The sequence below is a fragment of the Chelonia mydas genome, chromosome 21 (assembly GCF_015237465.2).
Source record: "Chelonia mydas isolate rCheMyd1 chromosome 21, rCheMyd1.pri.v2, whole genome shotgun sequence".
Lineage (NCBI taxonomy): Eukaryota > Metazoa > Chordata > Testudines > Cheloniidae > Chelonia > Chelonia mydas.
In genome coordinates, this window is record NC_051261.2 from 10,862,426 (window position 1) to 10,886,904 (window position 24,479).

The 24,479-nt window shown below is 43.8% G+C and overlaps 1 protein-coding gene across 7 annotated transcripts in view; it reads right to left on the reverse strand.

Moving 5' to 3' along the window:
• Positions 1–24,479, reverse strand: part of ILRUN (inflammation and lipid regulator with UBA-like and NBR1-like domains) — a 51,321-nt gene that overhangs the window by 10,637 nt on the left and 16,205 nt on the right. For 2 of the 7 annotated variants that reach the window (XR_006286789.1, XR_006286790.1), the window contains exons 2-5: positions 19,667–19,821; positions 14,331–14,528; positions 4,403–4,731; positions 3,716–3,799 (exon numbers count right to left, since the gene is read on the reverse strand). Coding sequence is in view for 4 of the 7 variants with exons in the window: in XM_043533311.1 (XP_043389246.1) it covers positions 3,457–3,471; positions 4,403–4,731; positions 14,331–14,528; positions 19,667–19,821 (697 nt within the window). In the remaining 3 variants the exon portion in view is untranslated. Of the gene's footprint in view, positions 1–2,919; positions 3,472–3,715; positions 4,732–14,330; positions 14,529–19,666; positions 19,822–20,010; positions 20,138–24,479 lie in introns of those variants that run through there. The other 5 variants (XM_027826006.3, XM_007063500.4, XM_043533312.1 and 2 more) reach the window with 4 other exon arrangements.

A 24,479-nucleotide genomic window follows, 5' to 3' on the forward strand; every position in this document is an offset into this window, starting at 1 on the left:
ATTTTACATGTGGGTCCAGAAACTCGTGGTGTCAAAGCTTCTGCTTTACTTGACACACTTTCTACAGAAACCATTCACCAGAGAGGTGAACCCAAGGACACTGGATGAACAGAGATGTTTCCTGATGATTTCTGAAAATGGAAACCCAGTTCTGCACTCCTTTCTCCGTAGGGCAGAAGAGGTAAGGCAGCTTTTCATGGCAAAGTGCGTAGTCTAAGAGCTATGGGCATTGGTTGGTCTTCAGAACAGCCCTGGCTTTGGAGGAAACCAGTTGCCTATTTTACTAAGCCGTAGATAAAAGCGCAGGGCATAAGGAACCTCAGTAAGTGAATGAATCCACACACACCAGACCTCCACCCCCATTCCAAAAGCACCAGCAAGATCTCCTCTTAACCAACAGACAATGGAGCTGTAATAACTTCTTCCACAGATTTGGGGTGCTTTGCATCAAAATCAGTCACAAAAGTTTTTGTGTTATATGTTTTATTTCCACAATTACCCTATTTAGGACCACAAAATGATATGGCAGGTGCTCCCCTGCTGGAGCTTTCAAATCTTCAACTGAATCTTACACCAGTTTAGTCCAAACCTGAACAGTGGAATGGAAAAGGAAACAGAAAAGAAGAGTTCAGCTTAATGTTTCATAGATCTGACTTTTGAAGACCGCTTTTGGAAAACTGGAATCCTTCTGGCAGTGAGAACTGGAGCTAGGACATTTGTCTGGGAAAGGAAAGATCAGCCTTGCAAAAACAGGAGTATTTGGCATGAACATGCTTGCAGGAGTTCTGAAGCCGAGAGGTTAAAACTAGTTTGTACCTTTCACTAATATTTGATCAGACCATTCACTTGGGATAGGCAGGTTACTATTGAGCTGACAATCAGCCCAGTGTATTTCAAACAAAAGTAACAAGCCAGATTTATGACTTCAAGCAAAGCAGGTCAGCATATACCTGCTTGGCTACCACGGGAAGTTCTCAAACAGAGGTGGGAACTTCAAGGATATGAGATGCAAAAAGATTGGTCATTCTCTCCTACTGCTTCTCACTTGGCACATCCCAGAGTCTCACAGAGCTTTTGATTGTGAATGTAGTGTCCCTCCCCTGCAAAAACCACCATGCAGTGTAGGTGTTCAATTCCTGATGGTGACAGATCACACATCCATCCAGCTTTCACAAGGTAATATGTATGAAGCAATCTTAGTTTGTTCTGCCAACCCAATAATAAATTCTGGATGTGACAAAAAATACTCCACCTGCATTCCAAAAATGCTGTCAACAGGCAACAGACTCTGCCAGGAGCTTCCCACCAGCTTTGTCAGCCCTTTCAACACACAACAGGCTATCATTTTTGCTTCCTTTAGAAAAGGTACCAAATACAATGGCACACAAGCATAGATTGGCAAAGAGGTTCCTGCAATTGATAGTTTCCTGCTGGAAAGTTACCTTTTAAAAAGTGTCAAGGTAGTGTTTAGATACCAGTTTACCAAGGAAAGAAAAGCACATGATCAAGAGCAGAGAAACTCTTCAAGGGCCCTGTATTCTAAGCAGGAGATAATCAAATTAAGTAATATTAAGGCCCAGTCCATTTCAGCTTCTGTCAAAAGACAGCAGAAATCTCTTGGCAGCCTGAAACAAAACTCTGAGCTTTGTGCACAAGTGCTGCAAGACAAGACCAGATTAGTAGGGCTGTGATCTTTTTCCTTGTTGGGAAAAGAAACAGCAATTGTTGACTAGCCCACTGAACTATTATTAGAGTTACCTTTTGGCTGAAAACAGATGAGGGATTTTTTGTGATGGGTATCACAACAAGTTAGAAGCAATGGATAAGCTAAACTCCAGTCAGTCAGAAGGAATCACTAGAAGATCGGCTGACCACCCTACACCTGCCTCCTGGGACTAGATTAGACGGAGTCATGTCAAAACAGATTATGATCCAAATCTCTGGATAGCAATGACAAACTATCCCAGATTGTTGAGATGAATGTAACCCCTGCCCATGGAATTAGCTCCTTCTTCCTTTAGCTTTGCTCATCCAAGGTGTAGCTCCTGTCTGTTTTTATCTCTGTACCACCATGCTAGCTGTCACTGCCTCCCATATTGCCTAACTGTCTGGAAAAGAGATTCTCCTTAAATAGCTACACCACATTTATCCCAACATACCTAGTATTTCAGCTGGGTTTCCAACACAGCTCATTGACACACTAATTTAAATCTTAACACACCTACACTGTTCTAGTCTGGGCTTCTTAATGAGTAGCAACTCAGTTGTGCTGTACTGTATCAAAAGATATGGTTGTTTTGACTTGTGGGCAGATGCATAGCAGAGACTAACGGACATATTTTAATAGCCCCACCTCCCTTTTCACAGCACAACTTGTTTCCACCAAAAACCCCACATCCAGATTTTTTGCACCTGTACTTTACGGCAGGTGCAAATTTAGTAGTTACATGCCTACCCAACTGCAGGTGCCAATCAAGTAGACATATGTAATAACCAAATTCTGCAACCAAAATGTGCAGGCACAAAATGCCCAATCTCAGCTGAAAATTTATTCCCGAGGGTCTGTCTACACTGCAAGTGAAAGTGTGATTGGTCACAGGTGTGCCTATCTAGCTTTAATCTAGCTACCACGGGTAACAACAATGTACATGTGGTGGCACAGACAACCAACCAGAATACATACCCAGGGACTCTACAGGACTTGTACTCCGGCTGCTAACCCATACCTAATCCCAGGACACCACATGTACTCTGCTACTGTTACCCATTGTAGCTAGACTAAAGCTAGCATAGCTATGCCCACCTTCACTTGCAAGTGTGGACATATCCTAAGACTAGGACAACCAAGTTGTCATGTGTGACGTAAACTAGACTTGATTCTACTGTAGCTGTGAAAAACTGGTAGATTAGTCCAGTATCTCAACTGAATTAATGAGTTTTTATTTCAGTTCTTTGCATGTACTTAAAACACTCGTGAAAGATGTTCATTTATCAATCCTGGAAATGTCGCCCTCTAGATACAGAACATATACATCACACAAATAACGACAGGGCAACTTCCCCCACATTATCCCACCAATGTGCCTCAGCCTTTTACAGAGGGATCACTTGTGGGGATAAGCAGAGATCAGTCGACAGGTACATTAGTTCTTGGCATCTCCATAAGGACTGAGCAGTGATTTGTGATAAGGCCACTGTCCACCAGGGCCTGGATGAAAACACAGTAAGCAATCATCAGACGGTAAGAGCTTTCAGTCACTACTGATCGAGGCTGGATTTGATTTGGCAATCTAGAGATGAAAAGCTTTATAATCACTACCAATTCCCTGAGCAATCAAGCTCCAACTTTAAAAGGTTGTTGAGTTCCATCTTGAAGCAGGACCCAGTAAGTCTCATACAACTGTTGGTTTGAGGTGTATAATATGAAGAGGGCAATTTGCTGTACAGTTGCATCTCCTATTTTGGTACCTGCTGTAAGTAAAAGTTATAACAAATATGTAACCTCAGTACAAAGTGGGGTACTATAGAATGGATCCATTTGTACATTACAAGCAGTTTAACCAGTTCATCTACAGCACTGTAGTTCCTAACATTAGGACTTTATTAAAGCAAACAGCAACTGAGTGTTCTTGTCCTACATAGCCTGTGTAAAGTACAGTTAAGCATGTTTAAAGGATTTTAAAATCAACTATTCTGGACACAGGACAATACACACCTAGACATGCCTCTTGCAATAATAGGATTCTGAAGTGTAAATAATCCTGTAATTCATTTTTCACGTATTTGTACACACAAGCATCTAAAAAAAAGTTAAAATATCACTCAAACTTATTTGTATAGCATCCATCAAGCAAGCTTAAGGAGATTTTAAAACATGATTATAGAGACAAGAAAAGATCACAAACAGGAATGGTCCAAGGACTGACTATTCCTGAACAGTGGCTCCTGAGACCAAAATGTTGAACAAGGCATCCCCCTGCCCATTTATTACAGCAAAAGAATTCTTTGGACGAATCCCAAGATGTGTAGGTAATTTTTTTTTTTAAATCACCTATATTTGAGTCTGAAGATATTGTGGCTTTTTTTTCTTAAACATATTGGAGGTTGGAGAGGGCTCCAACCACTATCAGTTACAGCACCCAGCCAAGAGTAGGTTAACATCAAGGAGGTTTTTTAAAATGTGGACCTAGTAGAATCTATCGGAGGAAAGGGGTGTTTTATTTTGTTTTGTTTAATATAAGGTGAGGAGCTGGCAGAGTTAGACGGTCTTATATTCAAACCCTTCCTTAGTAGGTCAGGCGGAGGCAGAAGGGAGGGCTTCACAGTTTGTAACGAAGGACTATCACAATACACACCATGGTCTTGTCACCTACCCATTCTCCTGTTCTCCCAGGGCACCTACCTTACTGTACGTCACTACCGACAAGTTGTTCGAGTGACTGCTGGGGGAGAGATTTACAGAGTTTTGTGACAGTCCATTCTGATCTTGTTCAATTTGGTCAGGAGCAGGCCCCCACGTGTTTTTGCTGATTGTGCCTAGCTCAGAACCCCCAGGGTCTTTTAGGTTGTTTTCATCTGGTTGCCTGTTCTTCTGCGGAGAGGCGAAGGGGTTAAAGTTTCCTTCTACCTTGCGATGTGGTTGTGTGTTGAATTCCGTTTCGAAGGATGACAGCTGCTGCGTTACTCCTAAAAGTCCTCCAACCTCCACGCTGAGGATCACCCAGATGACATCTGTGAAAAGGGAAGGTAATTTAGGTCAATATTAGATATAGCTTACAGGGGAAGAGGGAGACCACTCCTGCCCCTGTAATACAATAATAGTATTTTTAACTTGCATAGCATTTTTCAACCACACATTTTTACAGCATTTTACAAACATCAGGTAAGCCTAACACCTCTGAGAAGCAGGCAAGTGTTCTGCCAAGTAAGCAACAGTATGCTACTCAGGACAGCAGCCAAGCAATAAACCAAAAAAAAAGTAGTTATTGGCCTCACAACATAAAGGCCCACATGCAGTCTAATTTCCTATAGACTGAAAGCACCAAGGAAGTGAGACTTGCCCGAAGCCACAGAGCAAGAGTGAGTGGCAGACTGAAAGAACCCAGGAGACTACTCCCAGTCCTTCACTTTTCTGCTGCTCATTTACACCAGCTTCGCTTACATCTGTGTGTGAGCAATGTGGCTGAGTTATGTAAATGAATTTCCTGATTTTTACATTAATGGGTTACAGATTGTTGTAATAAGCCATAAATCTAGCGTGTCTGTTCAGTTCATGATTTTAGTGTCTAGCAGAATTACGAATTTAAGCTCCAAGGGTCGACATTTGAAAATGTTGTGCAGGTTTTCTTTGAGGATGAGGACTGAGAGGTCAGATATAGAGTGATCACTTTGTAAAAAGCATTCACCCAGAGATGATAGGGAGTTTTTCATCTCTTATTTTCCTGTGTCAGTTCATTCGAGTGTGTAGTGATTGTCCGGTTTCACCCACATAGTTGCTATTGGGGCATTTAGTGCACTGCATGCGGTATACCGCATGTTGTGATAGGCAGCCAATAAGGACCAAAACGGTGGAGCATCCTTGTTTGATGAAGGCGATTTTAAGTGTGTTCAGGGGTGTATACAGGGATTGAACAAAGACACTGAATTTATGGCTTATTACAACAACCTGTAACCCACTAACGACCCCTTTTTGTCCTTTGACTGCAGAGGTATTAACTGGCCACCCTACCTTGAATGGTCCCTTAGAGTGGTGCACAAATTATTACACAGGACAGACACAGAAACCTAAGCACAACCTTGTCTGGGCCAAACAAATTCTACATATTTTAATAAGATTAAAAGTCACCTGTCTTGATTTATATTTTAAGTTCAGCTTGTTTCATATGTATTTAGATAGGTGGTTTCTGTGTACAGTATTGTTTATTTACACACTGGTGATGTAAGCATGATGACAAAACACTAATGAATCAGCCTCCAGTATATTGCGTTGAAGCAAGCCACGGGTGTTATGAAACGCTCTGGTGGGTAACGTATGGCCCGCGAGCTGTCTGTTGGGCACCCCGCCTTAGAATATGTGCTAACCACTTATGATGAACAATCTGTTCCACCTTGCATTTAGCTGTGATGCTCAGGAGTACCTTTCCCAGATCTGAAGAAGAGCTGTGTGTGGTTTGAAAGCTTGTCTCTCTCACCAACAGAAGTTGGTCCAATAAAAGATATTACCTCACCCACCTTGTCTCTCTAGTCAGCTGCTGGTTTTCCTCCAGATAAAGTTAATCTGCAAGCAGCCCAGCTGCTTGCAACATGCTGCCAGTGGCTGACTGGGGAAAAAGAGGACAGCAGATTCCTTTACAGTTTAGCGTGGCTACCAGTGCTTCTCAAAACAGCCCAACTCACAACACCTCTCTTCTCATCTGGCCACCATGCTTAATTTGACAGGGTTTAGCTGCCTTTACTTTACCAAGCGAGACTAGGAGGATTCACTAGCCCCTTTTCAGCTCCCAATATTCCTTTTTCTTAGCCATCTTAGTTCATATATGAACGTATCAACAATCAACAGCCCCATATCCTATCGATGTTTAAATCCCTTATGAAACATCAATTAGGACACTGAAAAGGCACAAGAAATTAGACTAAAACCTATTACTTCTACAGAGGATTTTTCTCTCTTGGTTATACCAACATGGTCAGCAGCTTTCTGCAAAAAAGTCTGGCAAGTAGTGAAGTGGTGCCATCTGCTGTTAATCTCTGGCAACTCCTCAAGTTTTACCCCAGCATTAGAGGGGATGTCAATTCAGGAAAGGCCAGAATAATTAACATGTAATTTTTTTAAGGCTTTTTTCCCCTTCCCGATTCGAAAGGGAACTGCAAAGTTTGGACTTGAAACTTTCTGACATCATTAGTGGAGTATCTGTACAGACTGAAAATTATACACAAAGTAGCCCAAAAATTATTTCCTTTACCCACCTGCCAAGCCCATAGTTTAGCCATTTGACCGGAAACAATGAATGAAATAAATGCTCCCTAATATTACAGTTCCTCTACTGGAGAGGCTGGTGTCTGATCCTGGCGTGTTGTACCACATAGGTACAACAGGCCACGTGTCCTAGAAGTTTTAGGCAATTCCTTGCTGTGGTGGTTGGAAACTGTCTGAGACTCTGAATGATGTCCCCCAGGGCCCGAAGCCTCGCTTGCAGGAGGTGTGCCTTGGCGTGTGTTGAGTCCAGCACCACCTCATGAACTCTATTCACTGAACAGGGAAGAGCACTGATTTCCCCATGTTCGGGATAAGGCCCAGTTCATCTAATGTCTTTCTTATAAAGTCGACTTGTGCCCCCACTTGAGCCCTGGAGCAGCCCTTGATAAGCCAGTCATCGAGGTACGGGAACATCTGTACCTGCCGCCTGTGCAGGAACACAGCCACGACTGCCATGCATTTAGTAACACACGAGACGCCACTGACAGGCCAAATGGGAGGACTGTGAACTGGTAGTTTTCGTTGCTCACCACAAACTTGAGTTACCTTCTGTGGAATGGAGTAATTGCTATATGAAAGTACACGTCCTTCAAGTTGAGGGCGGAATACCAGTCCCCTGGATCCAAGGAAGGGATGATGGAGGCCAAAGACACCATGTGGAACTTCAGTTTCCTCATTAACTTGTTGAGCTTTTGCAGGTCTAGGATGGGCCTGAGCCCACGTTTGGCTTTCAGTATTAGGAAATACTGGGAATAGAAACCTTTGCCCTTCGGCTCCTGAGGAACTTCTTCCACTGCTCCTAGTAATAGGAGCGAGTGCACCTCTGTATGAGGAGTTGCTCGTGAGAAGGGTCCCTGAAGAGGGACAGGGAAGGGGGGTGAAGGGTAGAGAATTGGAGGGAATATCTCCTCTCTACTGTGCAGAGCATCCTGCAGCCCAATCTGATACGGGCCCACACAAGGTAGAAAGGGGATAGTCGGGTCGAGAAGGTAAGGCGGGATGGATCCAGTTCAAGTTCTGGTGCATCGTCCTCGTTCGCACCTTCAAAAGGCCTGCTTCTGACCGGATGAAAGTTTGGACGGGCCAGACCCCTGGCCTGAGGACGGGTAAGGCCTCTTCCTGCTGCTCCTGTTTTTCCTCCGTGAGCCATCCTGCCAGTTCTGCGGCTGGTAGAACCATAGAGGAGGTTGTGGCCTAAAATGCCTCCACTGCGTGGCGAGGGTGTGGAGGCCCAGCGATTTGAGGGTGGCTCTTGAGTCTTTTAGGCCAGTGGTTCTCTAACTTTTTTTCGTGCACCACTTGAAAATTGCTGAGGGTCTCAGCGGACCACTTAATGATCTTTCCAAATGTTGTTTCTACAATTAGCTAACTATTGTAAAGCCCTTTAGATAAAACCGCTATATATTTAAAAAAAAAACAAAACAAAAAAACACCTTAACTTTTTTTGTTCTACAAATAAAAGCACACAACTCATACTTTAATATCAGTAGCCTTACCTTTCTAATATGATGGATGTGCCCTCTCTCCTCCACTTAGCATCTCCCGAGCTGGGGCTGGGAAGGTGGGGGTCTCTCCCCCACCACAGCAGCCACTGAGCTTAGGCTGGGAAGGAGGACCATTTCTCCCTGGGAGCTGCAGCCCTGGAGCTGGGGAAAGTTGCCTCTTTCTCTGGCCACCGCAGCCCTGCACATCCTGAATTCCCTCCACCCCCTCTTCTCACCCCAGTGGCCCCTCCCACCTACCCCATAATCCCCCCAAGGCCACCAACTCACCATATGTGGTACGTCTTCTCCAGGGTTCAGGCATCTAATTAGTGGAGCCACATCTATGCGGCTCCACTCATTAGGTGGGTGGCCCTTCGTTCTCTCATGTGCGGCTGCCCAGGCGCACACATCAGAGGGACCTATCCGCGGACCCCCTGAACGGAGCTCACGGATCACTGGTGATCGGCGGACAACCGTTTGAGAACGTATGTTTTAGGCTATGTAGCCTTTTATCCGTCTTTTCAAAAAATAGAGTCACACAGTCAAAGGGGAGATCCTGAGCGGTCTTCTGGACCTCGTATGGCACACCTGATACCTGGAGCCAGGAGCCCCTTCTCATGGCAATCCCGGTAGACATCACCTGAGTGGCTGCATCAGCCCTGTCCAGAGTGGCCTGCAACGAAGCTCGAGGATTGAGCTTGCCCTCATCCACAAGGGCCGAGAATTTGGCATGGGAGTCCTGCGGCAGCAGCTCTGCGAACTTTGCCATTGCCCCGCATGTATTGTAGCAGTACCCGCTGACAATGGCTGGCTAATTAGAAATGTGGAGCTGCAAGCCGCCAGTGGAGTAGACCTTTTTACCAAAAGGGTTGAGTCATTTTGCCTCCTGATTCTTTGGGAAAGGGCCTGGGTAGCCCTGGTGCTCGCATTGGTTAGCAGCATCCACAACCAAGGAATCTGGTGGAGGATGGGTATACAAGTGCTCGTAGCCCCTGGACAGCACAAAATAGGGTCTTTCATTGCATTTGCTATAGCGGGCAACGAAGCCAGGATCTGGAACAAGATTTTTGTGGTGCTGGCAGTGATCTTTATGACAGGTACGGCAATACGTGCTGGCCCGGGGGGGGGGTGGGGGGAGGATATCCAACACTGGATCTGCATCATCCATTACCTCCTACGCCTGAATGCCCAGGCCCTGGGCAACCCTCAGTAACTTCTGTAGGACCCTGTTGCCCTCCAGGGCCGGGGCTACCGAAGTGCCTGCCAGCACTTCCTCTGGGAAGGAAGAGACGCCCGCAAGGAGTGGCTGCTCTCTTCCCTCCGCACCCAAGGGGTCCCGCGGCGCTTGGGGATCCTGGGCTGGAGCCGACACGAACTGTGCCATGGCCCTCTGTGCCAGAGCTGTATACGTCAGTGCCCAGGCCACCAGTGCCCAAGTTGTCGAAGCGGGAACCGATGGTGTTGGGGCTGTCAGTGCCGAGGACGTCAGTGCTGATACAGCTGGGGCTGGAGTAGCTGACGCCAGTGCTGCAACGGTTGGGATGGCATCAGGAAGTGATGGAGCTACCCCGATCCTGCTGATGTAGACGGTGCTGGAGGCTGTATGAAAGTGGCCAAGGGCACCGATGACGCCCTAGAATGAGACACTTGGCTCTGCCCTTGGCCTTGGTGAAAGGCCCAGGGAGTCCAAAAAGGCCACTGTGCCGGAGGCTGTCACTGCATGGGCCACAGTGCCGGGTAAGGGTGCTGGTCTCATGATGACCTGGACTGTCTACTTCTGTTCCTTTGAGATCGATAGGAGTCAGACTCCGAGGTCCCCAAAAAGGAGGACCCCGGAGGAGCAGTACTTTGAGGCTCTGAGGGTCCATGCTGAGGGCTTGGGGACCGACTAGGCTTCTGACCCTGTTCTGGCACCGGGAAGCAGCACTGGGGATAGAGACCACCAGGCCATCATTGCAGGCTTTCCCCTTGACAGTGCCAGCGGGAACGACCGGCGCCAGCAACCTCTCCCGTCCAGGCAGGGAGAATGGTGCCGTGAGCTGGAGCCATGTGCTGCCTCAAACACCTTTGGAGTCGATGGGAGGTGTAGTTGTCAGCTCAGCCTCGGCAAGCAAGAAGGGTCAGGACTTGACCGCCCTTCCACGGGGGCAGGAGTCGTGGCAACCGTCTCTGGCAGTGAGGCTGAAGTAGCGTGGCCTGACTCAGGTCTTACAATGGCCGGCTCCTTGGCTCTAGCTGGCGGGGGGTGGAACGACCTCTCTCCGGCCTCCTCTTCTTCTGCAGCACTGGCAAATTGAGACCGGTGCCTGCCTGTGGCACGTGACCCATGAGTGGAGCCATGACGGTGCCGAGAGTCCTTGTTTTTACTCAGCACCGATCCCAGTGTCGACGGTGCCGGGGCACTGCATACTAAGGAGGAGGTACTCGGCGCTGGATCCGCCGACCCGGGGTTGGACTGGGGCCGGAATGCCGCTTCCATTAGTAGGATCTTCAGGCACTGATCTCTCTTTCAGTGTCCTGGGGCGAAACCCCCTGCAGATCCTACAGCGATCCTTTTGATGGCTCTCCACCAAACACTTCAAACACGAAGTGTGAGGATCGCTTCTGGGCATACACTTGCTGCAGACCTCACAGACTTTGAAGCCAGGAGACCGCAGCATGCCCCAGCACCGGGATAGAGCTGGTGGGGAAACCCCTCCAAAGGAAACTTAAGTAGTAGTTAGTGTTAACTAAGTAAAGTACCTACTAACTATATACAGACTGCCAAATGCGCTTGTCACGACAAGAGCCAGGGGAAGTTCCAGCTAACCGTCACTGGCGGTATGAAGGAGCTGAGGGGTGGGCGGGTCAGTAGGGCCCTATATTGAACGCCATCATGGCACCACTCCAGGGGGCACCCGGACTGACCCAACGGATACTGCTAGGGGAAAAATCTTCCGGCTGCCATGCGCTTGCACACACCTGACTGGAATTGACATGAACAAGCACTCGAAGCAGAAGTAATCATTATTTCCATTACTCCAGCTTTCATTGCTTTTCCCAACCCAACTGGTATGATTTATTTGCAATTGTTATGGCTTTGTATAAGCATTAATACAGTTTCATTCATGGGTTAAAAGTCTCAGGCATGTGACTTGCAAGTTAGATAGCCAAAAAAATTGAGAATCTCAATGCCAGCCCAGCAATTTAGCGTCATCTGAATTCAAATTTGGAGCCCCCTAGATCCTGAGGGGCTGGGAGAGCTGTGGAAGTAGCACATTTAGTTCCAGGAGAAGCACTGTGTGTTATTTTCAAAAAACACCTCTGATTAATGCTCTTAAGTAGCACTGCACTCCAGAGGAAGCCAATTCCAATCCTCTTTAGGGAGGAATGATTGTTTTAACATCTTGGGGGTGGGTTTAGGTGGGGAGGGAAAGTGAGGGATGGCAAAATTCTCCTCCCAGTACACACACATTGGGCTAGTCAAAATTAGCTATGCTGCACATATCTGGAAGGATACCTACTGGTAATAGCCAGCTCCATTACCAACATTTAAAAAAAGGAAATTAAAGCATCACATCATTTAAAAAATCTAACAGGGAAGAAACTAATACATGAGTAGGGATTTAAAAACATATGCAGAGATGACCACGGGAAAGCAAATTTCCTCTCTAGATACCCCACGCTTGGAGAAACAAAGACAAAAGAATGCTTCTACAAATAAAATTACTCCCACATTCCAAGCATTAGTAATTTTATGACCAACATCATCTGTAGTTATCCCAGCAAAAATAGGGGTAATCAAACCATGCTTCACAGCACTATCCAATCGTGCAGAGGGATCAGGAAAGAATTCCACACACGGTGTACAACACTGAACCGGCTATAAATTATGGGGCGGGATCTTCCTTGGAAGCAACTTATCACTCTTGATGGGTCTGATTTGATATGACACCACTTATGTTTCTAACTGAGGAATGTAAATATCAGAAAGAGCTATAGATGAAAAAAAGCAAATAAAGAAGATTTATAACCTTTACCCTACACTTTACTTCTAATGACCTTCAAAAATAAAAATCACATGCTCTTACATAGCTCTGCAACAACAAAGACAACTAGCAGTTATGTAGACATCCTGAACTGAAATAAAAGCAGGAGAGAAAGCTATCCTCTCATTTCAGGTATAAATTACATCCCCTTCAAAGACAGCTCTGCTCTGCTGATAGTTCTCAATAAGCATGTACTTTTTGAAGAGGGTAATTATTTTGTCCCATGTTGCTAATATTTCTCATTTGACCCCATGCAGTTAGGGCACTCTAATTGCCAAAAAAAATCATGAAAATCTTGTTAGCAATGTTCTCGCTAGCCATTAGTACCAGTGAAGGTTTAGTGCAAATCTTAAAGGAGTGAAGTGTCCTGCAGAAGAGGTCAGTGGGTTATTTATTACTTAGGTGGGGCCCAAAAGATCTTAGGTACTTTCCAAATACAGGCCACGTTTTCCAAAACTGGATGCAAGAAGTTAAGGCTGGTTTACATTTAGGTTTTACTGGCCTAAATATTTTGATTAAGGGTGTGATTTTTTTTTTTTTTCAATTTATCTATTTTTAACAATTTATGTTTTACCGGTATAATAAATGTAGATCAGCCTTAAATCATAGAGTCATAGGACTGGGAGGGACCTCGAGAAATCATCTAGTCCAGTCCCCTGCACTCATGGCAAGACTAAGTATTATCTAGACCATTCCTGACAGGTATCTGTCTAACCTGCTCTTAAAAAACTCCAATAATGGAGATTCTACAACCTCCCTAGGCAACTTATTCCAGCGCTTAACCACCTTGACACTTAGGAAGTTTTTCCTAATGTCCAGCCTAAACCTCCCATGCTGCAATTTAAGCCCATTGCTTCTTGTCCTATCCTTAGAGGTTAAGAAAAACAATGTTTCTCCCTCCTCCTTCTAACAACCTTTTACATACTTGAAACTTTTATTATGTCCCCCCTCAATCTTTTCTTTTCCAGACTAAACAAACTCAGTTTTTTCAATCTTCCCTCATAGGTCATGTTGTTTTCTAGACCTTTAATCATTTTTATTGCTCTTCTCTGGACTCTCCAATTTGTCCACATCCTTCCTGAAATGTGGCACCCAGAACTGGAAACAATGCTCCAGGTGAGGCCTAATTAGCACAGAGTAGAGCGGAAGAATTACTTCTAATGTCTTGTTTACAACACTCCTGCTAATACATCCCAGAATGTTGTTCATTTTTTTGCAACAGGGTTAACACTGTTGACTCACTATGACCCCCAGATCCATGCTCAAATAAATTGGTTAGTCTCTAAAGTGCCACAAGTACTCCTTTCCTTTCTGCAATACTCCTTCCTAGGAGGTCATTTCCCATTTTGTGTGTGTGCAACTGATTGTTCCTTCCTACATGGAGTACTTTGCATTTGTCCTTATTGAATTTCATCCTATTTACTTCAGACCATTTCTCCATTTGTCCAGATCATTTTGAACCAGTGTAGCCATAGCTATTCCTGTATGGGAATAGCCATGCAGTGTAAAACATTTCTATGCTATTATAACTGCACCCAAACTGGGGGAAGGAGGGCAGGATTATAGTACAATCAGCACAACTTCCTAGTTTAGATAAACCGTTAGAATTCGAAGTCCATACTAAGGTGCCTAACTAAGCTGCATGATTTTCTAAAGTGCATTCCATTAAAATACACGGGAATAAAATTTACAATACCTCTAGATTATCATTTGGATATTAGGAGGGTGATTGGGATACCAGCAACTATTTGGCCAACAGCAATACAAGAACGAAGGCTCCTACCTTCTATGGTTTGGGAGCATTATAAATAAGAGAGAACTACAAAGAGAGGAATAACTTACCTCCATAATAGAGTCCTGTAGCAGTGCACATGCGCCACTGTCCCTGATACATTCCCGCTGTGCTGGGGCTGCACATCTGAACGCTGACATCTGCAATCTCCTGGGGCTCTAGCGATCTGACCATCACCATGTTTACATGGCCAAACTGGTCTCCCCCGACGTACTTAAGACAAACCCCTGGGGGCCATGCCTCTGTCCCTGATTGAGCAGAAAAAGGTATTAAAGTGTCAGTAACAATGCAACTGTAGCGACTTCGCATCTGCTTCTTTTCTGGCAAGTGCCTGCATCAGTAGATAAACATTTTATTAAAAGAGTTACACTGCTCTGTTGAACAGTCAAGGAGATTCCAAGTTGGCTAACAGATACCAGCCTTGTCAAATTTTCTAGTTCTCATACAACAGCAAAGGGAGAGAAAGATTTTCATACAAAACATAACTGTTCCAGCATGTGACCAACTGGAAGGAAAGACCTGTAAAATATGCACAAGTCCTTTAAAAACTGAGAAACCCAGAGCCGTGATTTAACAAAGGCCATCAGTAATCAATAAATCTGAGTGAGAGACCTGTGAGGACACATTCCGCTGCACTTTAGCCACGTTGGGGACACATGTAGCACTCAATGAAGATGACCAACTAGTTTTTCCATCTTAATTTTACTGTTTTTGTTTCCCTCCCCCCAATCTCATAACTGAAAATATTTTGATAGGAAACATGAGACATTTTCTGCCAGGGTGTCAAGTTCCTTTTTCAGTTTGTTGGCAGTCTTGGGAAGAGCAAATGCTTTTGTTCTCCCTGTTTGTAAACTTATGAACTAGAAATAACATCTTCTATATTGTTTTATTTCTCCTTCCTGCAGTGAGCCCCTCCCAGCTCCTTGATGGTGTGGCTGAACTCTGACAGTGAAAACTGAGATCCAAGTTTAGACTGAAGTTCTAGGGGCTGATGATGTATAGCATGAAGGAATGGAGCAAGGTGGTATTTGCTGTACACACAACAGCTCATTTGAGGGCAGATGCAGCAGTTTCATACAACGGCAAAAGAGGAGGGGATGGTGAGATGGAAAAACTGTGGAGAATGGTTTTGAAAGAGTTGTAGAGCATGGCTCCAGTGGGTGTGTGAATATCAGTGTTAACATGGCATTTGGATGCTCTCTCTGAGATCATGATATGAGCTGGACTGATAAATCTGGTTTCTGGGCTGTAGCGATTGCATTCTGCTTGCTGTAAGTTAATGGGAGCAGTTTAGGGACGTCTGTGAGCTGCAGAGAAATTTGGACAGATATATACGATTATTGCAAGCCGATGCTGAGATGGCAACTCTGGATAGGTATTAGTGACCAAGGGACATTTTGTAGGAGCATTCCTTGAGATACGTGACTTTATGGAAGAATCTATTCTCTGGAGGTACTGCAGTGAGGGCATGGCAGCGAATCATTAGTTGTGGGGTTTGGACCTAGAAAGAAACCCATCAACTGAGGAAGTATCAGTGTGGGATAGTTGGAATGGGATCAGGGCAGCTATTTTGGACCCAGCTACAGTTAGAAACAGCACAAAGGTTGGGGACCCTTGGAAAAGGAAGATCTGAGTGATTAGCAGGCCTTATGTTGTGATGTGTGGGAGCTATGGAGTGTGGCGACTTTTGTGTGAAAGGGTGTGCAGCCTGGTAACATGGTTTTCGTTTAAATAATATATGTGATTGTTATCAGTTTTAATGGCTTTAAGTTTGCCATGTGCTTAGAGTGCTATAGCTGATAAGCGCCATTAAAATGAAATGATGATTATGTCGTTCTATTTCAGTACATGCATTTCTCAGGAGATGACAGATTGCAGTAACCGTCCAAAGGAGCTTGCAGCAGCTAGAGGTAGACTGGGATATGGAAGTAAGTCCATTGAATCGGGGTGATTCTTTAGTCCTATTATACAAGATTGGCGAGCCTGCAAAAAGACTATCACACTGTAGGAGGACTGGACCTTAGTTTTTGACAACAGGCAAAAAGCCCCTGCCTGAAAACAGTTTATTCATAAACAGAACTACATGCTTACAGAACTCTAATTGACCTGTTCAACCAACTGAGTACACAACAGCTCTGCTCTCTGCATCAGACAGAAAGCAGCTCTGCCACACCAAATCCCTCAAAGCGATGCCTCACTCTGTTTTTTTCATGTTTTAGAACTGAAGTCATTTAATTAAGGGTTCCTGCAGGATCATTAAGAATCTTGGCTTCACTTCAGCATCTACCTAGCAAGTGCTAATCTTGAACATTCCAGTCCTTGGATATTAAATATTAATTGAAATAATTTTTAAATGTAAGACACTGGCCTAATCTGCACAGTGAAACCACCACCACAAAAACGATAGTTAACCTGGATTGAAGCTAAACCAAGTTGTAACAGTGTGGTCTGGCCTTTGTGGATAAGCCGAAGTATTGTTATAACCAAAATTTACAAAAGAAAGTAATGCTTTAACCCTGGTGGAAGCCAAACAAAGTTTGGTTTTGACAGGAAGCCACAAAAACCAAGGAATTCTAAGTTGAAACTGTTTCCTTCAACTCCCTACCCACATCCTACAAGACCCAAGGACTTTAGGAAAGGAAACAAATTTTAAAGACAACATAAAACTCACTGAATCTAACAATTATCTAGAAATTTTTTTAAGAAACTGAAAACCGAAGTTTTCATGAAGACGCATCTGTTACTTGTGGGAGGGATTTTATGATTTAATCATAAAAACCAAAGGAAAAAAACCAAGAGAATGAGGACGGGGGAAGCAAAGGGTTTTTAGTTACTAAAAACAGGTCTGTCAATCAACAGTAGATTTCACATATGCGGATTTCATTTGGAGCTAGTATTTTCCAATCTCATCCTGAAGGGTTCTGAAGCTTAGACAGGACCTGGACTTTTAGGAAACTCCACCTCAACTGCTGAGAAGATTATAGTGCCTTTGCCATGGGGGTTGCTAAGGTGAAAAACTTGTTCCCCCTGGATCTATCCCTCATCACTTGCCAAGAATGTCTCGTATTTGACACTAATTGTCCATATATTATATACATAGTAAATGTACAAATTTGCCAAATAGTTTTGCACATTAGAAATAAAGTGCTCAACAGTCACCTTTCCATTTTACCCAAACAGCCACCAAATACACACAGGATTTGTCCAATAGGACACCGAAACCCTTTCCCTGCAATTGGTGTTTTTTCATATGAGCGCCAGCCTACAAAGTGTTGAGTCTATCTTTACCTCACTTCTTGCCCTTATGCCCTGTACCCAAGTCTAAGTTTTTAGGATGGTGGGGTTTAATAACCGTTTGTTTTATAATGTTTAGCATATTACTATACAGTGCTCCAAGCTCTGTGGCAAGAAGAGTCATTTATGATTTTTAACACAGCTGTAATTTGCTCACACACGATTAAGAACATTAGTCTTGGTTATGCTATCATTCCTCTGCACAGAAGCAGCAAAAGCATGATAATTAAATTCAGATACACAGGTGAACTACTCATGCGACAGCCGGTCATTGCAGCACTCGAGGACAAAGTATTATCTCCCTTTGAATCCACAGATCTCATTTTCCTCCCATAATTACATCTCAGTAGATAAGCACTGACAGTTTATTTTGCCTGGCCTCACTTCAGACTCACACGGAGATGACTGTTTTGGCTCACCTCACGCTGGAATGTTGTCTCCACAAACTTGCATCACATCCTCTCCTCTAGGAACGGCCACAAGATTACTCTGTTCCTAATTTCACACAATTCACACCGTTTTAATAGAATTGCAACTGTCACAGCCTTGCAATGAGAGTAATTTAGTCTGAGCTTACACCATCTCCTCTCAGAGTTGCATCACCTCCACTGATTTCTTGACACTCTCATGGGTTCTATAAAGTGCCCCACAGTTAATTGAAGGGACAGTGTATAGACCACACAAAAAAAAGAATGAAATGCAGTTCTAACATACTGGCTGCTCATGAGTTTCAAGGAGTTTAAATAAAACAATTCTGATTTTAAATGGGCTGAGTTCATTTGCTGAAAAATATCCCTTTTTAAAAGTAAACTGTTTCCATCCTCTTGCTGGAAGAGATTCTGATTAGAAGAGCCTTTAAGTGACGGAAAAGATTGAAAATTAGGAATCCTGTACTGAATGAATACCTAAGAAAATAACTTCCTTTGCATTTTATCTTTACTTGGCAAATTCTGTAGGAAGAGATGGGAACTCAAAAGACCACTGAACAGCGTAACTGGTCACGTGCATCTGTCTGAATCAGAATTTTGGATAACACTGTCCCCATACAAGGGCTGATCATGCTCCAGTTGCAGTCTGTGGCAACGCTACTGATTTCAGTGATGTACGATCTGGCCCCAGAGCACCACTCACTCCATTCACTACAGTAAGGCTAAATCTGTTCCTAGAGAGTTGTTCCAATACAACTATCATCCCAATTAAATACCCCCTCCTAAGTGAAGCACACAGCATAGGGACAGAAGAAGAACTAGAAGAATAAAGAATTCCATCAACAGAAACAGCTGAACTATTTTAGGATCACTTCTGCGTCACATGGTTTTACTTTCAGACAGAATTTGCAACACAAATTCCTTGTCCTCCGAGTTTGAAAAGTTCAGGATATCCAACAGCCAAAACAGAAGGTCTGAACAGGAAAACAAACATCCCCATAAATACAATGGTGCTACCAGGCCACTGTTCTTACAAAGAGCTCAAAGTAAGTACACCCAATAAACTAACGTACTAATGAAGGGAACAACAGAAAATATCAACCCAGTTTAGAAGGATGGAAACTGCTGAAGTGATTGAGCTTGGGACTGAAAAGAAGAGAGGTTGTAAGGTCCTTCTAAACCCATATAGACAACATCTGGCTCTATCCTGTCATGTTACCTCCAACACAAAAGAAGCCTCCTGGGAAAGGCAGTGAGGAAGGGGCTGGGAAGCAGATATCACATCACATTTGCTTTCTTTTCTTTCTAACCTATACACAGGCCTTGGCATTAAAACATCTTCAGACTCTAAGCTTCCTTGGGGAGTTAAGGTAGATAAGACAGAAATTACAGCTCCCCACCTGTCAACATAACATGCTTCCATTTTGCCCAGACGTCAGTGTCCAAAAAGGTGAACATTTTCAAAGGCACCAAAAAGGCATTTCAATGGTATTTGGGCACTTAGCTTCCCCTTGTGTCTTTGAAAGCCTCCCCCTTCATTAACACCTTGATATGAAATAACTTTACTCCTGCAGAATAAAAAATCATTTTGAACAAGTGGATCTTTGTTTCTATGAAGTTTCCATCTCAGTTCAATGAAAAAGGAAAGATTTACCCCCATTTACCTGTATTTTGTATTCTCCATGTTTTTGTAAACTGGGTATCAGGAGGGATGGACTCCCCTTCTCCTATGGTAACATCTTCAACGAAGGACATGGAGGGCACATTGATGTTCGGACTCTCAAAGTCATAGTAGGCTCCAATGGCTGCTTGTAGGTTCCTGGAAACCAAAACAGAATGCAGCCTTAAGTACAGACCCATTGAATCAGGTCACTCTCAAGGGTTTATATATTCCATCTCTTAAAGCTAAACAAAAAAATTAAAGAGCATTAGCTCCGTTAGGTTAATTTTGGAGTACAAGGTCTTCTGATCCTCTGGCTGTATGGGATGGATGAAGCACAAAACACACATGCGTGATTACTCAATTCTCAAGACCAAAATGGTATAATTGCTGGATTGCTAGGATACAGGCCCTGATGCTTTCAAGATACATGGTTAGACACAGAATGGCAGGAATTCCAATCAAGGAGCCTATTTATTTACTGCTGACAGCATACTCAATCCTGAACACAGTCCTAGCACCACGGAGCTTATTATCTATTTCAGACAGAGTGTACTTAAGATGCAGTAGATCAGGTGAGGCTATGACTACACCAGAGAGCTTAAGTGGCACAGCTGCACCTGCACCAAGCTGACAGAGAGCTCTCCCATCGACTTAATCCACTCCCAACGAGTGCCAACATAGCAATGTCAACATCGGTGCTTAGGTTGGTGTAACTTATGTCACTCGGGGGGGTAGCTTATTCACATCCCTGAGCTACGTAAGTTATACCAAAATAAGTGGTAGTATAGACAGAGCCTTAGGAAAGAGATGATTAAGAGATTGACAGAGGTCTGTAAAATCATGAATGGTGTACAGAAAGTGAGTGGTGAATTGTTATTTACCCCTTTGCACAACACAAGAACTAGGGGTCACCCAATGACAGCAGATTTAAAACAAACATATGGAAGTACTTCTTCACACAATGCACAACCAACCTGTGGAACTCATTGCCATGGGGCATTTGAAGGCCTAAAGTATAGCTGGGTTCAAAGAAGAATTACCTAAATTCATGGAGAATAATTCCATCAATGGCTATTAGCCAAAATAGTCAGGGACACAACCCCAATGCTCCGGGTGTCCCTAAACCTCCAATTGCCAGAAGCACCTGATACTGGCCACTGTTGGAAGATAGGATACTAGGCTAGATGGACGATTGGTCTGACCCAGTATGGCTGTTCTGATGTTCTTTTTAAATAAACAGGATTGCAAAGAGTTACCTATCATCAATCTCCCCTCACAATGGAAACAGCCCACTAGACACACGCCCCACAATACTAGCTAACTGCTTAAGGCAAAAGGAGTAACTATCTTATATGAAAATTAGGTATGTCTGTAAAAGCTATCTGGACTAGGGGGAAGAAGGGATAGAGAGCTTAGGTTTAAATACATGTTAGCCACAATCACGGCTGCATTAACTTGCATCCTGTTTAAGTCATGGATAATGTACCCAATGCATCAGGTGACACTGGAGGAATGTCCTGCAGGACATAGTAGGTAGTTTTAGGCAGTCAAACAGGTTAAGGATTTTTTTTTTTAATTGTTAGGTTTTACCTAGCACAGAGCAGACTTTGATCATAATAGCCACCATGCAAGATTTTCACTGACACACAATCAATGCATTTTATACTATTAGCCATTATTCAACTCTAGGCATTTTCTACTTAGGAAAGACAGGACTATATTTAAAACAGCCAGCTCAGTCAAATGCTACAGGAAGGGTGCATGTCACATTACCCAATAAATGAAAACAAATGCTTGGTTTTATATCATCAGATGCCAGTTGCTTATACACTGAATAAGATCTACCTAACTCACAATGGAGCTGCGCCAAGAGGTCACTGTTCACTCAACTGGTTAACACCATGATCTAGACTTCAGTCTTCTCTGAAATTTCTTCCCCACATTACCCTGACCCAAGGTTAAAGATATTACAGTAGCCAGATATGGTACTACCACACACAGCTCTTCCTCCTCTCCATCCATAAACACACAGAGATAAATCTCCAGACATCCTAAAATGTCTGATCCCAGGTGTGCAGCACACAAGCAATAAAACTATTACACTAAGATGAAAAAAAAAAAACCAAGGAAACAAAAGACAGATCTTGAGGGAAAATTCTTCAACAAATCTGAAAGCAGCCTGTAGTATTTTGTTTTCTGTTTGCTTGGCTGTAAGCATACTTCAGAGGGTAGTGGGGCTATTTGTGCATCAAGGCCCCCTGCCAAGTCTCTTCCCATCCCTGTGTCATATTTCATCAGCTTGCTTTGCCACTGTGAAACAATTCAGAGTCTGCTGCAGCATTTAATAAAAAAACCCACTGAATAAGACGCAAGAAAAGTAGACTTCCTGTCCCAGTGTGTCCAGGTATCACAACCCCTCCCTCCCTGCCTGCCTGCCCCCACTCCACACAAAGAGTTGGGTTTTGCTTTGTTGTTCTAAACGCTCGGGCCGTCGCAACAGACGATTCAAGGAAATTTCTAGAGACTAAATAGAAAATGAAAGTAACAACATAGAAAAGTAGCAAGAGAATGACAACGCAAATCTCCAAAGTTCAAGCAGGAGAATGCTTCGACACTGAACTGCTTCAAGAGAGTCTACTGTGAGGCAGTATGGCATAAGTCATGCACTGCCTGGTTACACAACCAGCAGACAGATCAGACAGCAACATTTCCTTGTTGTCTTTGCCTTTTGGGAGACATCAAATGGGAGTATGGGCTTAAATATGATCCCTCTTCTTTTGGGAAATCACACCTTGCACCAGCCGATGGATACACTAGGAAACCATCTGAACCTTGAACTACGAAACCACAGGGAACCCTGATTCAGTTCCCCACCAATAACCCCATACCTCCAATTCAGTACCAGAGACATTTACAAGCATAAACTTTGAAAATTAGAAAAATACTTAAAAGCAGAGATCTGCAGATATCCGTGGACCATGTCTGCAGATCAGATGCAGATACAAATTTTGTATCCACGTAGGACTCTACTTAAAAGCTGATTTTCATCTCTCCTCCCAAAAATCACTTCACTGGTTTCAAGTCCAAACAAGCACATTTGAAGCCCTGCATGGTGCCACCTCTTGTCTAAGTTTCTGTCCTCCCTCCCTATTACTATTTCTGTGTATCACACCAGTGTGTGAAGCACTTTAGAGTCAGGTACAAAAACAAGACCCCCTCTCTGAAGCATTTATAATCTTACAAACTCCTGATTTATGCATTCAATCCTGCTATCCCCTCCCACTTCCACAAACCCCTTGACTTCATTCCTTAGTCTATGCTGCTCTACATCTGGTGCAGCAGCCCTCTTCCAGTGTGACAGCCCACCTCACTCTTGACTAAATCTCTCCCCAAAACTCACTATTCACCAGGCCTTCTCCTGCCTACATGACAATGTTATATATAAACTAATAATAAATGTGGAACTGTTAGGACAAGTGCCAACTTAACCAACATAATCCACATGAGTAAACTGTCACAGTTCCAGGGTTAGCTGCTTTGTCAGCTTTCTGGTCTCGCTGAGTGCATCTCCTTCAGTCCCTGGGCATTGTGCCTTTATGTATCTCAGGTGGAATCACACGATCCACCCACTCGTAGATGGGGCCCAAGGCTACAGTACCCCATGTGCTGACTGTGCTTACTTTGCCAGTCCAACTGGGTTCATCACCTGCAATTCTTTCCTTCGGGAGCCTGTAACCCGTGGTGAAAAGAGTGACCAGACAGCCTTCTTAACTACCAAGTTATTGCTGAACAATAGAAACAAAGAATTTCAAGAAAAAGGATTTTAAAATAGAACACTCTACACAAATCTATCTTGCACAAAAGTTTACAATCCCCTGATGGTAACTTAGGCTGACCTAATTTCTTCAGACACCCCCAGGCAGCGTCTGTTTCATAGTCCCCCTAACAACTATACGCTCTCAAGAGAATGTTTTTTTTAAACCTGCCAGGAGCTCTTTTCATCTGTCCTGGTTCAAACCAGTTTTGTAGGCTAGCTAGAGAGGAGGCAAAAGCTAATAGCCCTGCCATTGTCCCTTAACTTCCAAATGTTTCAGAAGAAGTGGTTTATCGCCAAATTAGTCAGGTCAGCTAGATGCCTTCCTTCTCATGCCCATCTCTTTTGTCCAGACTTTGGTAAGATTGTAAGGAGCTCTTACCTTCTGTCACTTTAGGCAAATGTGTGGTGTTATATTAAGTATGCACGTATATGGTACTTTTCAAAGCACATTTAGAGATGTTAATTGAGCCTCATTCTCCTTTACAAGGTAGGCTACTATGATCCCTCTTTTCCACATGGAGAAAATAAAATAGGCAAAGGAGGTAACTTGCTTAAGGCCACACGGAATGGGTAGCAAAGCAGGGAACATAATAGAAGTGTCATGATAACCAGTCCCCGGCTGTAAACACTGCTATTTTCTCACTTGAGTCTCTATCTTCACTACTAGGCTCATTTCTAACATAGCGAGTGTCCTCCAGAGAAGAAAAGAAAGGAACGTTACCTATATTCTCTCTTACACTACAGTTGTAATCTGGATATCGGTGTCAACCTTCTCAGCTTCAAACTAGGTCAAGGGTAAGCTGAATGGGAATGAACTGTGTACTATCTATTAATTATGGGCTTCCAATAATACTCTGCTCCAGTCACCAAGCGAGGGCAACATGCGGAAAGGCACTTTGTTGCCATAAACTCAGCTTCTGAACGAGGGGTATGAACTGAAGGACAGTATACAGCCTACGGGTTAATTTTACTCAAACGCATTCTGTCACGTTTTAAG